At 31.9% G+C, this 16,427-nt stretch overlaps 2 protein-coding genes across 2 annotated transcripts in view; one reads left to right on the top strand and one right to left on the bottom strand.

Annotated features, from left to right (window-relative positions):
* LOC105253621 (centromere-associated protein E) overlaps positions 1-16,102 on the bottom strand; it is a 37,107-nt gene extending 21,005 nt beyond the window's left edge. Inside the window, exons 1-3 of the mRNA XM_020028214.2 lie at positions 15,305-16,102; positions 10,011-10,311; positions 6,685-6,779 (exon numbers count right to left, since the gene is read on the bottom strand). Coding sequence (XP_019883773.1) covers positions 6,685-6,779; positions 10,011-10,311; positions 15,305-15,351 — 443 coding nt within the window. The 5' untranslated portion in view covers positions 15,352-16,102. The remainder of the gene's footprint in view (positions 1-6,684; positions 6,780-10,010; positions 10,312-15,304) is intronic.
* Positions 1-16,427, top strand: part of LOC105253622 (BTB/POZ domain-containing protein KCTD3) — a 316,103-nt gene that overhangs the window by 291,638 nt on the left and 8,038 nt on the right. The window lies entirely within an intron of this gene.

The following is a 16,427-nucleotide window of genomic DNA, read 5'->3' as shown; positions in this document are numbered from 1 at the left end:
TCGCGTTTTACCGTTTGGATTCACGAGATCATACCGCCGTGATATCGCGCCATCGCCGCTAATATCCAACGATACAGGCAAAACCAAATCGTATCCTTTCGCCGATATGGCGAAATAACGTAGCAGAATTCTTTCTCGCAAATACATTTTTGTTCGTTCGAAAGAGGCCCGATAGACAAATCTTTTCTCGGCGGATTTAAAAGTGAAAAATTCAATTCATATTTATTTGTTCTTGAAGAAAGATATAATTCACATCGCAAGAAAGTTTGGCATCGATATGGAAAATAATAAAGGGATATGAAATTAATTATATTAGAAAATTTGGTGCGGCTTTTTATCGTCGAAAAATAAATTTTCTTAATTGCCTAACAATTAAAGCTACACTTAAAGAGAAGAGCAAATATGTAGTATATGATATTTCAGACGTATCTTTATTGTTTGGCTCATTTTTAAATATTGTTACTAGAAATTAAATCGAGAAAACTAATCATTATTATTATCATATAAAGATATCAAAACAATTTTTTTTTAGTTAAGAGCAAATCGTATAAGTAAAAGTTGTAATATTCTTTCTAATAGAATATTCTTTTTTATACTAATTATGCTAATAACTTATCGAATATAGTATAGAAGAATTTAATTTAATTCTATAATATAGTATATATATATATATATATATATATATATATATATATATAATTATTGTCATTCGCAGATATCATCTTCAAATGCAGTATAAAAGCGTTAACATCCGTGCATGCAGAGAGATAGAGAGAACAAAAAAGAGAGAGCTAATATTTATCGCTATAAAATATAGTATAATTATTTCCATTCACAGATTTCATCAGATGCATTGTAAAACCCGTTAACACCCGTATGTGCAGACAGATAAAGAGAAAGAGAACGAGAAAGAAAGAAAAAGAGAGAGAAAGAGAGATCGTTACAACATTATTTCTCATCCGTCAACTACACTCGCGATACGTTTCACTTGGGCTGTATTGTTTGATGATTACGGATGAAGCTTTATACCAATCAATCACGCTTGACGGGTACATTGGGCAGCTGACTCGAGTGGGTTAATGCGTCCATCGATTATAGATGCGCGTTTCAATGATGAATCCACGTCAGAATCGATTGCCGAGCAGTACTGCGTGGCTGTAGGAACGTTAACACACATTTAATCCGCGACAGCGGATGTGATATTTCACAATGACTTCCGGCTCTTTTTCAAGTCGGAAGCCCGCCGCGTCCCCGATTTTTCACAAGCACCGCGACCTGCCGATATATCGATCGCAATTACGGCAGACGCCGCGTACTTTACACACGACGCGTCGAACAGTCCATTATCGCGACGATTAATTCCGATGAAATATCGGACCCGGTAATTTTGATCCATCGCCATGTGAAAATATCGCGAAAAATAATGCGAGCGCATCCACTAAACTATTTGTAGACAAATATTTATATATATATTATAAATAAATATTGCACTTTATATACAAGGCGTCACGGCAATTTCTTCCCAAAAAAGGCCCTTGTAGCTTACCTCGAGAACTTTTCAAAACATTAATAAAATATTTTTTCATCAAATACTTTTCGAATTATAAGGCTTGAAATACATTTTTAATTTTTACATAAACCATAAAATATCTAGTAAAATATTCATTTTTCGATTATCTTACCTTAATACTTTTATGTACAAAATAATGAGAAGAATCAATTGTAAAGAAAACACATAATTGTTTCGAAAAAAAAAATGTAATTGTTAATTGCAAATTACATATTTTTTCTTATTTCTTATTCTTTTTTACCAATTGATTTTTCTTATTATTTTGTACATAAAAATATAAAGGTAAGATAATCGAAAACTGAATATTTTACTAGATATTTTATGGTTTATGTAAAATTAGAGATTATTTCAAGCCTCATAACTCGAAAAGTACTCAATGAAAAAATACTTTATTATAGTTTTGAAAAGCTTTCGAGCTAAGCTACAAGAGCCTTTTTTAGGAAGAGATTTCCCTGACACCCCATATAATTTATATATACGATATAATATGTATGATATTTATTTATTTAAGTTTTAATAAATCTTGCACTTAGGACTCACATTTTTATAATGCGATGATGCACATTTGAGAATTTGACATTTCTTTTATTTTAAGAAATAACATTCCTCTTTTGTTATTTTTCATCCAATGGAAAACGCGAACGTTAAAGTTTCTGTATCTATTTTGTAGCATTCCCGTTGAATTTAATTTACCCCTAAACACAGTCGGCGGCAGCAAGTAGAAATGGTTCGAATGAACTTTCTTGCTCGACCCACTTAACGATTTTACGTCCGGTCGCTGACGGGCCGATGGAATCGGCCTCAAAACGAGACGCAGGACTAGTTTCGTTTTCTCGCGTTAAACCAAAATATCAATTTCTGATGTATAATCGACATCTCACGATCATTGATATATATTTTTCTTTTAGCGAAATAAAATTTCTCTCTGATTTTCTCTCTATATCATCGATTTATATACTTAAAACAGTACTGTATTTTAGTACTGTATTTTATTATATTTTATATATCTTCTATATATTTTTTTCTATATATTGTATATATATATATATATATATATATAATATCTATTTATTTATTTATCATATATATATACACAAGATTAATTTTATTATAGGATTTATTATACACTATTTTAGAGAGTATAAATCTAACAAGAGTATAAATCCAGAAATGTGAACGAGATTGAATATCGAATATTTTTTCCGATTATATTAATTATCGAACGCGTTTATCTTTTATACTTTATTCCTCAAACTGATCGTTTGCGCGCAACATAAAATACTTTGCTTAATTGTTGAAACAAAGAGAGAGAAATATTAAATGATGTAACAGCAAACGCGACACGAATTTATTTGCGAAATTATATGCGTGCAATAACGATGATAAAATAAAATAATTTAATTTTTATGTGATTTCTCGAAAGGTATCATAATACAGCGATAATATGTAATTTATTTCCACGCATGTACTTGATAACTGACACATAAACTTCATGAAATAATAACAAGAAGATTATCATTATAAAATATTTATGCTTCTTTTTATAAGGTTATTTATTTTTCTTTTATGCAATATGGTAAAAATTTTCTGTTTCACATGAAACACAAGTGACAATAGAAATAATTTTATACATATTTTTAATAAAGATTTAATATAGAAAAATATTAACATGCAAACGAATCTCATGGGCTATCTTCATCTCAATCCGCAAGTATCCATCGTACGAAAAAAAAAGAAAGAAGCTCAATAATCGAAGTGTAATCGATTTAAGAAAAATGTATCAAGCCTAGAGGGCAAAGGTAAATATCTATCAAAGTAATATCTATCAATTCAAGAAGGATATAAATATATATTTGAGAATTTTCAAATATATATTGTTTCAAAGAATCAGAAGATGAAATTTAAGAAGCTAAGTGTTTTCAAATCTACGGAGCCAAAAAATCCTGAAATTCTCGAAACGTCTAAGATTCAAAACCTAAATGACATTCTAAAAATTATAAAATATAAATTTAAATATTTAAAAATATTAATTAAATTACATATTAGATTAAGAATAATTCAAGAATATTCAGACATATTTATCTGAACTTTTAGTTTCAAAAGATTCTAGAATTCTATAGATCCAACTCGAAATTTGGGAATTTCAAACTCAAGCTCCAGAGTAATGTAAGAACCACAGAATCCAAGGATCTAGCGTGACTAAAAACTAATGTGTCGGCAAGTTGGGAAAGTTCAGGAAACTAAACTTGCTGCATCTTTCGGCGAAAATGCGCGAGACATACAGGAAACGGAAATTCGACGGTGCACATTTGAGTACATTCTTAGTCTTACCCAACTGCAACGAGATTGCGTCCGTCTGGGATTGCGAGTCACGGGGCACTGAGCTTGCAAGACACATCCAGGCCAACAGACCGTGCTTGCAAGCCTCGCGACTCGCAAACTCGACTCTACGTCTATCGTCTCTCCCTTCCACCATCACCCGTCGCAACCCTTCACCTTATTCATAGTATTTTCTTTCCTAAACGCTCTTGAATCCTCAAGAAAGTTGAACGTTGAATTGTCAGATTTTTTGTCTTATCATAGATATATAAACTTTTATCATCTTGACATCTTAAAATCACGTCAAAAATGTAGGGATTTAAAGCACTACTTTTTCAGATATTATGCTGTTTATGACATTTAAGGTTGTCGAATCCCCTCAAATTTTGAGCTTTTCTCTAAAGCTTGAATAAAAAATAATAAAGTTTTCGGACTTCAACAATTTTATAACATTCAGATCGTCGATTTTCGCGAACATGCACATTTAGAGGATTCGAAAGTATTGACAGTCACTTATCACAATCAAATCGCAATAAGTCTGTCTCTTCGCTCGCAACGCGCAATCAATTATTGAAAAATTGAATTTATGCCAGTGCAGTTTTTACAGCTTTTTTCAAACTAATCCTCGTTTTCATCTAGCTTCGCGTTTAACGACTGCCAAAAATACACGAAGTCGAACTATCCATTTATTCGCGTCACGAACGGTACGCAGTGTGTCTCGGCGGATTTTTGTCGATTGGCAATTATCGCCGAGCGATTTGTTCCTGCGAGTGCGCGAGCTATTTCGGTATACGATGTGTGTGAAAGCGATTAAAGCGGAATAAATAGTAAATCCGGACGCCGAAGGCGAACACGCGAAACGACTTTCGCAATCCCGCAGCGATTTTCGATGCAGTATCAATTTGTCATTATTATACTTGCGGGGAGAGGAAGAGAAAGACTCTCACCGGCAATTCGTATTGTAATGCGAATTGACCTTACAAATTCGCGATGGCGATTAGACACGACGCAATGATCGTCGACACGAAAGGAACTTAAAGTTATCGATGATGAAGGTTCAAAGGCGCGCCTTGATTGGCGGGCCTTGACCGAAAGTGTCGATTTTTACCGACATATAGAGTGATCGGAGAAGGCGATTTGATCTTGATTCACAACAACTTTAATATTTTCACGCGTTATTATGGCACGTGTAATATCAAATATTCCATTATCATAGTTGTCACAATTCAACACACGTAACAATATATTTTAATTATTTCACCAACTTTTTATGGGAGAGATGGTGTATTACATCTTTATGATTTTTTTTTTATAAAATATACCTCATACAAAGTAGAATTATTAATAATTTCGCTATTCGACTGTGTCTATATATCTTTTTTTAATTTTAACATGGCGCAATGTTAGTAAAAAATGATATAACTAAATCATATTTAGTTTGACATCCGACAAAAGATTTTTGATATTAATAACAATTTTGTATTGTTTGCACACATAGTTCTATAAATATCATTGCAGACCATGCCACGTATATGTTTGAGTTTCGTGACTTTTCGATCATCCTGTATCCACATTTCACGTACGTGTGTATTCACGCGGTGTTTGCGAGCAAAGGGTACCATGAGAGAGGGTGTTGATTTTCCCACAGTTATCAAGACGCGGACAGGTTATCGGCGAAGGCTATCTGTTCGACTCGCAGTATGATTAAATTTTCCAAGACGCGGTATATGAGAGAGAACAATGACAATATATCGTGCCTGGCATAAATATTAATCTAAGATCGACAACAGATATACATTACAACTTTTATTTATAACTTTTAAAACTTTTTGTGTAATTAACAATTATATTATATATCTTATCATACATTTATATATTTAAAATTTATATCATTCTTCATTAACTATCAATGTGTGAAAAGTTATACAAAATTATATTTTTACTAAAAAAAATCCAAACAAATTTATTTCTCATATATCATATTTATTTAATATTAAACAAAATATTAATATCAGATTAAATACGTAATGCGTGAAAAATTGATCCTTTTAAATATTTTTCATCGAAGATATAGTCTTATTACAGTATTTTATATATTTACTGAATTTTTTGCATAAGAAAAGTGCAGATATTATACACAATTTCTATTATGTTGGAAAAAATATGAAAAAAGTTTATAAAAAAAAGTTAATCGTGTTCAGACAGAATTAATATATTCGAAAATCCGAAGCCATCGCAGTGGCCAACAATACGGAAAATAAAAGAATGCAGATTTCATCGAGGTTGCAGCGAAGTACGAACTTTTGGTGGTAAAGGGAAAGGCACGTATTATGCGGTTCACAAGTATCTTCCTGAGTATGTATTTAGTATAAAGTATCGAGATACTTTGAGCATTTTAAGTGATCGGAAAGTTCCCTGTTGATGGTATCGAAGAGAAACTTGCAATTTTCGTCGACATTTTTATTATGTTAGCCTTAGATATTAGATTATCCAGAATTATTACAATTTCTGATAATAACCAAAAATATAATAATATTTCAACGTTGTATATATCTAATTTTTAATAATTATATTGAAATAATAGAGGGATATATTATTTTAGTTTTTTATGATGTTGTTAGAATAATATAGAGTAAAATTTGTCAAATTAAATCACGACGCGATGTCGCTTTTTGACGCAAAATGTAAACGAGGACATTTAGCTTTGAAGTCGCAAATTTATGTTACAAACTTTGCATGTGTGTTTATATATTTCACGGATAATTGAAAAAGTTTTTGTCGGATAATACACTTACCTCACAGTCACGCGATAAATCCTGTCATAGCCATTTTCCTGCCCGATTTTTGAAAAAATTCCTTCGCACAATCGTGGAATGAGTCCTGGATCCTCCTGAAAAAAAAAAAAAAAAATTTAATCTAATTAAAGAATTACTATGAAAAAACATTTGGTCGCAGATTTGAAATACTCTTTAGTTCATTGTAATTTTAATCCTTATAAGGATATTATATAAGAGAAAGAGAAAGAGAGAGAATAATAAAAAAAAACTATAAATAAAACGTAAAAGAGAGAAAACTTTTCATTGCTTTTACAAGATTTATTTATTGTTAGAATTATCAATTCTAGATTAAGTAAATTATCTGAGTGACATTTCTACAAAATATAAAGCAATTGAATAAAATATGAGAAAAAATCGATACAAAAAAAGAAAGTTTTTGTTCTCTGAACAGAACAAGGATTTAATTGATAAAACCTATTTGAATTGGAAACAATAAGCAATGCCTTAACAGAAGTCATATCCATTTCCAATGTAATGCATTATTAATCAACATTTGCGAAGGAGAGAGACAGAGAGAGAGAGAGAAAGAGAGAGAAGGAGAATAAAAGAGAGAGGCTTTTTTTATAATTGAAACTCTATAAATGAACGTGTTGTACGACCACAATACAGGCTGCGCTTTTAAAACGTTGCATCTCTTCTCATCCATTCAGATACGGCCGCTGATTTCACGGGAATACGCCAATACGGATGCCGACAGGCAATTTAATTAAGCGCTATTCCGCAAAAACAGATTCAATTTACTATTTAAAATTTTCGGGACGAAAAATGGAACATTGATTTGCTTCTACAACGAGAATTCCTCCTTTCTTCTCTTTTTCTCCCTCTCCCTCTCTTTCTCTCTCATTCGTTAATTAGACTCAGTGATACAATATGATAATTTCGGGAGTGAGGTATGAGAGAGAAGGAGGAGGAGGACAACCAATAATCAGGTTGATGCTGTTTAAACTTTAAATATGCATCGACCAGTTTATGCAAAATGCAAAATATATAGTTTCGTGGGGATGTGTTACCAGAGTGCTAGAGCTGATGAAAGCTAAATATTTCCCGGAAAATTCACCTCGTCGATTTTCGTTTGCCGATACAATAATAAGGCGAGAGAGGTTTTAAGTGAATTAATGCAGCAATTGTGTATTGTATGAGCTAATGGAGTGAGCTTGATTGCATCCAAGATATGAAAAAGTGATTGATATCCAAGTTATTTTACGTTAAGTTATAACGCGTACAAAACGCGCTAAAAAATATAATTTTTTAAAAGAATTAATATTTTTATTTCTTAAAATTGAAATGAAGAAGAATCTAAGATATTTAAAATGAAAATTTTAAAATAAATTTTATTTTTTTCTTATTAAATAATTAAAAAATGCTATATAAAACATAGTAATTATCAAGAAAATATCAGAAAAAATGATATCAAAATAAATTTACTATAATTCATTAAATAAAATAATAAACCTAATAAAATTTTAAATATTGTATATAAACAATAATAATAATATAATTTTTATTAACACGTTGATCCAATCCTCACAATAAAATGTATACAACCGCACAAACTTGATTATAATAAATTGAAAAAAATTGGAAAAAATTGTATTTCCTGTTAAAAAAAAATCGCGTTTTACTGAAATATTTTCCTGTGTTAAATCTACGATAAACTACATAAAAATTTGAATGTATATGTAGAGAGTCATCAATTTAATCAAAATAATTAAAATTTATGAAACGTTTTAAATATTCATCGATGTAGCTTGTGGCGAATCTGTTGTTGGATGTAACAAAATTTACCGGAGATATTTACAATAAAGTTTATCATATATTTCATCTTTCTATATTTTATCTATTTTATTACTGATTCTTTTAGCATGCCAAATGCAATCTCATTGAAAGTGTCTTAATGCTGTTTCGCAGATTTATGGGTTGTAATGTACACATGTATATGAAAAAAACTGTCAATTAAGGAAAAGAACACGATTTTTTTCTAGATACTAGACGATTAATTAATTATCCAAGCAAATGCGTGCGTGAAAAAAATTGATAAAGTTTGATAACACACACATTTTTCGATGAAATTAATTAACGCATCGGCCCGTCAGATTCGAGTGAAAACTTTTTTAGATCGTAGCGTGTATACATTTTGCATGGATATTTTCGCGGATATTGCGAGTACGTCGGCCCTGATGACAACAGAACGCCATCCGGCCGAAATAAAAGCAAATAGATTGCTCCGCATTGTGCGTGAAAAATAAAAAAATATAAAAAAAGTAGAATAACGTTCCGCAATGTATTAATAAAACGTGGGGTAAATCAAAATAATTCGGCTCGCGCGTGTGCGCTTCGCTTTTGAAAATAATACTGTGTATCAAACGAAACGGGACACCGACGATGCGTGGAAGGAGTCTATTATGTCCCATAAAAATGAAAATAAAATGCCAATCAGATTTATTACGAGATAAATCGAAACAATTTGCACATTGTACGTTGACCCGTAAACACATCATCACCGGTTTATTCAGATGGTAAAAGAATTTCCGCAAAGCTGCCGCGCACGAAAATAACGTTGATAAAATAGATATAAAATGGGAAACGCGTTTTAATGGACGACGAGAGCGTGCTCGAAATCGCAAATGCAATTTTTCACGCATAGACCGTTTTCTCTACTCTATCGGATGAAACTTTAATAAAACATTCTCAGAGGGATCTCTTTGTGAAACCGGTCATTCGCATTTTTTATAACAGACAAACCTCAGTACGATAAGAAAGGGGATCGAGTAGTCTCTCCTCTTCTAATAATAAAACTACAAGCATATATATTTTTCGGATTGGATGAAATGAATAAAATCAATTTTTTAAATCTGTTATTTATTTATAGAGATGGCGTCGAAACAAAGATTAATATTATTAGTATATCGATAAAATATGCAAATAATATTTCATAATAATTCGTAATACACTTATAACTCATTATTTGATGCACATATGCGTGATGTGCCGTATTATAAAGTCAAAATAAGCTAAACACTCAATTATTCATACGTCCGATTATCGAGAATCCACATGAGGTAAATTTATAATTAAGCATGTTTAAAATTTGAAATTAATAAAAGTGTTTAAAATTAAATTAACACATTGCATAAAAGCTCCAATTGCATTTTACATTGTGCCTATAAATGAAAACTAAAATGTGAAAATTAAATATCGCGAGGTGGATCATTTATGAATTTCAAATGATTAATCTACGTTCGAATAAGTCAGCTGAAAATTATAATAAAAGAAATATGTGGTACCTTTGTGCCCATCATGGTGTAGGTTTTACCCGACGCACTCTGCCCATAAGCTACCAAGCAATAATTGTACCCGGAGAACATGACGTCCAGGATGGACTGACCGAGTGTCTCGTAGATCGTCGCTTGGGTGGCGTAATTCTTCGCTTCGGGATTCGATGAATCGAAACAGTAATCGAAAGCATATCTCCGGGTCCTCTCGCGGCTATCGCCGGCCTTACTCGATGACACCTTCAAATTCGTCAAGGAAATCTCATTCGGCTCCGCGCGGATCACCACTTCGGATCCCGTCAAATTTAATTCTCTGCGTAAATAAAAAAATATATTAATGTATATTAATGTGTTAATATGTTGGAATTTTCAAATTTAATTCTAAAAATATAAAAATTTTAAAATTTATCACAATAAAATCCAAATAAATTCGAAGTCAAAGAATATCAAAATAGAAGAATTTAATGTAATGTATATCTCGAAGTTTAAGAAAAGTTCCAACAATCTAGTAAAGTCTAAAAGAGCGTTAGCATTTTTCAATTTTAATCTAAAGAATGCAAATGAGAAATATTCAAATAGTTCACATTGAAATCACATTGAAATCACAAAAATTTATTGGGTCATAAGAATTTTGTAAATTAGTCTCGGTCGGAACCGATCAAACATGAGAAATAATTGCTAGTATCGTCGCAAATATTTGCGAAGGGGTCAACGAACACGTTGGAACATTGCAAATAGCTTTGCTAACATTTTCGAAGCTACCATTTTTCCACCTTTCTCGCCTCGTATATACGTGTTACGCTCCCGTCGTTCTTTTTTATTCATGCTTTTTTTTGCCAAGCACATTTTTTCATGCTTCATGGATCGGAATCGATTCATCGAAAAACGGCGGCGGTGCATGCACCGTACATCGCGTTCACACGGGGGTATGCGCCCCCCATGTTATTTTATAGAGGGCTTTGCCCGATTTCCTCAAAGCGTTTTGCACGACCGATCTCTTTATAAAAATATATTCCCTTTAATAAATTTTGATTTATTAAAGAGAATATCTTTTTATATTAATGTTTTCTATATTGAAAAGAATTACATCATCGTATTAAAATATCTTTTGGAATCTCTGTAATAAGCTCTGTATATATAAAAGATATAAAAAAATTAATCGATTCAAGGAAGCATGAATCCAACAATCTAAAAAAGTTACAGCAAAAATAAAAATCCAAAAAATGTAAAGATTCTCAGAGATTGAAAGATAGATTAGAGATTCAAAGGTTCAGCACTCTACGTGCTTTTGGTTTACAAAGACATGCAACAAGTTTTCTTCGAGGGAAAATCTCGAGGTTTACATCGCAAATTGCTGGTCGAGTCGTGTTTTTGGGTCAGTCGGTGTCATGCGACACTACAGTTTGCGTGTCGCGACAGATAGAATGTCGCGATTATCCTCATGTGATGTATATATGGAGGACAGAGAAGAGCTTTAACCCGGCCTCTTGCGTGATTCTTTTGACCCTATAGATTCGCCGTCGTCCTAATCGAAACGTCGCTATATGATTTCGTGTTGCGTTTCAAGTTTGCGAGAAAAATTCGAATTCTACTTAATATGTTACATTACCAAAAAAACATTCCAACAAAAACGCTAATTTATTTGAAAAAAAAAAAAAAAAAAAATTTTTTTTAAATTTGTGCAATTGTGTATATATTTTATATCCTCATAATTATGTGATAATATAATACAAAATAAGTTATAAAATATTTATGTATAATTAGTAACGAAATAACATTAATTATAAATCTGTTCTTTTAAGAAGTATACAGTAAATTTATTTTATGGAAGCTATGATTACTATGATGCGGTGCGCGATGATTCATCTCCGCTCTGTTTATTTGTCCTCGTGCTTTAATCGTTTGAGCTTGCTAAAAACAGATTGCTTCTCCAACGGAGTCGTTAACTCCGTTTGACAATAAGCTTATGTAAAAAATTTTATATTTTTACTAAACCTCAATAAAAATACTCTTTCTTTTTTTTCTCTGCTCGTACTAATAAATAATCTGTGGATTTTTAAATTGCAAATTTTTCAAATTCTTGTGTTCTTAGACTTGTAAGTATCTATTTCGAATTTGCAATCTTGTACTTTAAAAGATTCTTTACGGTTAAGAGTTTTTAGAATTTTTAAATTTAAAAAATTCAATTATCGAAAAATTATAAATTAATCTGTTAGGTGTTTTCTCGAAAAAAAGTGCAAATATAAAAAATTATAAAACTCACGTTTTTTTATATTAAAAAATTAATATTAATAAATTAATAAATATTAATATTAATAAATTAATAGATACATTAATAGATACAAAAAATTAACATTAATATTAAAGTTAGATTTAATATTAACACTCTTTTTTTCTCTTCAAGGAGACAAATCACTATCTCGTTATACTCGGTGGAATTATAAACTATAGAGTACCTTTACAACTTGACCATCCCCTAAATGCGTACCATATCGGTCGACGCATATAAAAGACGTGCGTATCTCTCGACGCCACAGCACGAAAATAACAATGCCGACGCGTTAAGACGATATACGCGTACCTGTCAGACGGAGGCGACTATAAACAGAACAGATGCACCAGCTGTCAACGTAAAAAGGTCGCCCTACGGCCCGTCGCAAAGCCATGGTCCCTATGCGGCCCAACCCCACGCTAAGTCAATGGGAGTATTTTCGTCCTGAACCCCACTCTTGGAATCATTAAGCGACAGTCGACAGCAATGATGCGTCACCTCGTTCGCAAAGAAAATTGAGGTTGAAGGATTTAGTATAAAGAAAAGGTAAACGTAATTTGCGAGATATATAATAATATTTTCACATTTGAAGAGAATTATCCCAAATATATTGATCTCATTTTTTTGCTGTAAATTTTTAATTTTACTTGGGAGATTTTTTTAAAATATAAATTACATAAAAATTATATACAAATAGATTTAATATATCTAAAAAAAATTATAAATTCAAGAATTTAAAAATTTTACAATCAAGAAATTTAAGAATTTAAAAATTTAAAAGAAAGAGAAAACTACGAAAGATTTAGAAGTTTCTAAAAATTTTTTTCTAAGAAATTGGAGATCTGTTAAATCTAACTAAGCAACGCATGGTATGAACAAGATGCTACATATTTCAACAAATAAAACTCGAGCAAAATTTGAACATTCCTTGCATAGGGAGATACGTATAATAAACTTCGGCGCGCAAAGTCATTAATTCCCTGCTGTAAACGAATTTCGCGAGACCCCATTCTGTATCTTTAAATATCCATGGCTCGTGAACTTAAATACTCGGTTACACTCGATTCACATAATTATATAATATAAAGAAAGGGAAAAACAAGTCTGCAAAATCTAAAAGTATAATTTTTCTTAAATATACTAAATTTTAATATACGTGTATTTTTCTCATTTTGATGTTGTCTCAACAAATAATTTAATTAGCTTGCTAGAAATATATACGACACGACGAAATACGTTACTAAAGTATTCGAAAATTAACCGAGCAGTCGAGGGCAGATCGCAAGAGCTTCCACAATTAAGCACTCCTAAATTATTCGCTTAATGCAGCGCGACTGGACGCACCGGCGCAATGAATCATACTTTAATTACGATTTGTAACGCGAATAAACGCGCAATAACACGCGACAGAAAGCTTCCAAGAAGGTCCTCAAGTTCTCGACGCCCGATCGCTTTCGTCTGCGCTTCCGGTGATTCCGCTCCGGTCGCCTTTACCGCCTGCAAACGGACGCGCCCGGTCGTCTTTTTGCTTCTACCCCAGTAGTCTAAGTATAGAAACGAGTTCGTAAGTGCCTTGCATCGAGCGGCCACGCACAAGTGCGTAAACTGAAAATTCGAAGGTGTAAAAATTTCGGGACGACAAGAATGCAAGGAATTTAGAAGTTTCGACACGCAAATCCAGAAAACTTGGAATAAACAAAATTCAAATACAATAATTCAAGATTCGACAAAATTTTTCATTTTTAAGATTTATAATAAAAATAGAAAATTATATAAAAGCTTATATAAGACTCTTTCAATTACTTTCTGTACAATTTAAAAAAAAAGATTTCTTTTATTTTTTTCTCCTTGGAATTCTTCAGACACAATAAATTTGAATCGTAAAAGAAACAAACGTGAAATTTTGTAAATAACATAAATCTTTATTATTGCTGGAACTTGCTAGAAAAAAGTTTTATCGCTCTTATGTTTTAATAATTTTTATGCTATAATATAATTTACTGTAATAATTAGCAACAATATTTAAACATATTTGAAAATAATAGCAAAATCGTCTTTTAAAAGTTAAATAATAGCAAAATCTTCTTTTAAAAGTTATCTTTTAAAATATTTTATCTATGCTAGACACAAGACAGCGAAATATTGCCAAGAAAATTGCAAATCTTGACCCACATTGCTATATTCGTGCAAAAAGTGCAGTCTGATGAGTTTAATGATACTGCCAAATTGAATAAAACTAAGGTTTATTTTTAAAACACAATAATTTATTTTTAAATATAAGAATACAAAAGAATGATAATTATTATTATTGTCAAAATATTAATCATTAAGATTTTATCTAGAGAGAAAGTTAGAATTAATTTATAAGATATTTTTTTTCTAAAACATGACGATATGGATTGATTTAAAAATAACATAATTTTCGAAGAGACCCCACTTTAATAATTTTTCTAAATTTATAATCTCAGCAGTAAAATATATCTCGATTGAAAAACACATTGATAATTATCATATTCTGTTACTTTTTCTTGATATTTTTATCTACATTTTCAAGCAAGCAAATTACGTAAAATTAATATTCTATTAAGGCTCGATTGCACCAACGTTATTTCAACTTTAAGCGAGACTCAAATATATGTCTATCTTTAATCTTTCTTTCTAAATAAATAAAAACAGACATTTATTTAAGTTTCGCTTAAAGCTGAAATAATGTTGGTGCAATCGGGCCTAAGAGTCACGTAATTATTTCAAATTATTAACAATCTTATCGATTTGTTTTTTGCACAACGTAATATAAAAATGTAAAACTACAATTTATATAAAAACAATAGATAATTGTACTATTCATAATTCATAATTGTACTATCCTTTTTAGACAGTATATACATATATATATTATCTTCAGAGATACTTATTATTTCTAGATAATAAATCCTGAATATTGTTTCCTGAACGGTTGCAATCTTTGAATGTATCATTCAACAAAGAATTTAGATATTTAAAAAATAATAAAATGTTTGAAGATGGTACTTACCTAGCAGATATCGGTCTCACGCGTACGGCCACCTTGATGTTCGCCATATTGCCATCACGTAAACAACAACGAGTAGCGTCATCCAGCTGCCTGCATCTTGCTAATGATCTTCACCGACAAGGTGCTCGCAGCAAGCTCCAAGATCCTCGCCGACAATCGATCGGAAATTGACAATAGGATACACAAACAGGAAACAATCACCAGAAGCGACTCACATCTTCTTAGCTGGACCCACAGTCGTTGCTGCCACAGATTTGGCCACAGCGCGAGACGTGTGGAATCAAAGCGAATTGGTGCACTGACTGCACATGTTGCACTGCCACGATGAAAATACCCTCGAGTCGCTCCCGAGACCATCTCGCTTCGTGGTTTACCCCACCAAAAGTGAGTGAGCGAGCAAGTTAGTGAGTGAGTGTTGCGACCGAACTCATCGTGCCATTTCGTCCGGACGTTACCCGACTTATTGCCCCCTGACAACACCAACCCAGGGAAAAGAGAGCACCGCGAATTGCCGGTGAATAATGTGTACAAGACGTTTCATAAGAGATCGGCCGGTGGTGATAACACGATTGAGATTTTGAATGAAATGTTTACTACATTGAGTTTGTTGTTTGTCGAAGAGACGAAAAATTTGTGAGAATTGAGAGACTTAAACGCTTGCTCAAGTATGTCAGGATTGAGAATCTATGTACTTGAGAGCTTAAAATTTCGTGAGTCTAAAAATAAAAGATCTTAAAGAACTCTAAGACCTTCCACTAAAATTCTGGTTTACGAGTATGTCTATAAAAATATGAGAAATTACGAGTTGGAAAATTTAAAAGACATGATCAAATCTTACGCTCCAACCACGTGAGGACCTAAAAACAATAAGCATTCAATTAAAAAAAATTAAAAAAATTAAAAATTAAGAAAATGTATAATATTTCAAAAACCTAGCAAGACATATTTATTTATTAGACCGGTAAACGTTCAGAAAATAAAGCACGCTTCGAAGAAGAAGCTATCTCGAGAGCACGCTCTCAATTTCACTACTTTACAAGATACAAACCGCGATTTACGGATCACCCTGTAATTTAATAGAACAAACTCTCGGTAGATAGACAAGGACAAATCGTCGCTGGTT

Source organism: Camponotus floridanus, unplaced genomic scaffold (assembly GCF_003227725.1).
Source record: "Camponotus floridanus strain SB8 unplaced genomic scaffold, Cflo_v7.5 scaffold2, whole genome shotgun sequence".
In the NCBI taxonomy this organism is placed as follows: Eukaryota; Metazoa; Arthropoda; class Insecta; order Hymenoptera; family Formicidae; genus Camponotus; species Camponotus floridanus.
This window is presented reverse-complemented; position numbering and strand designations above follow the sequence as displayed.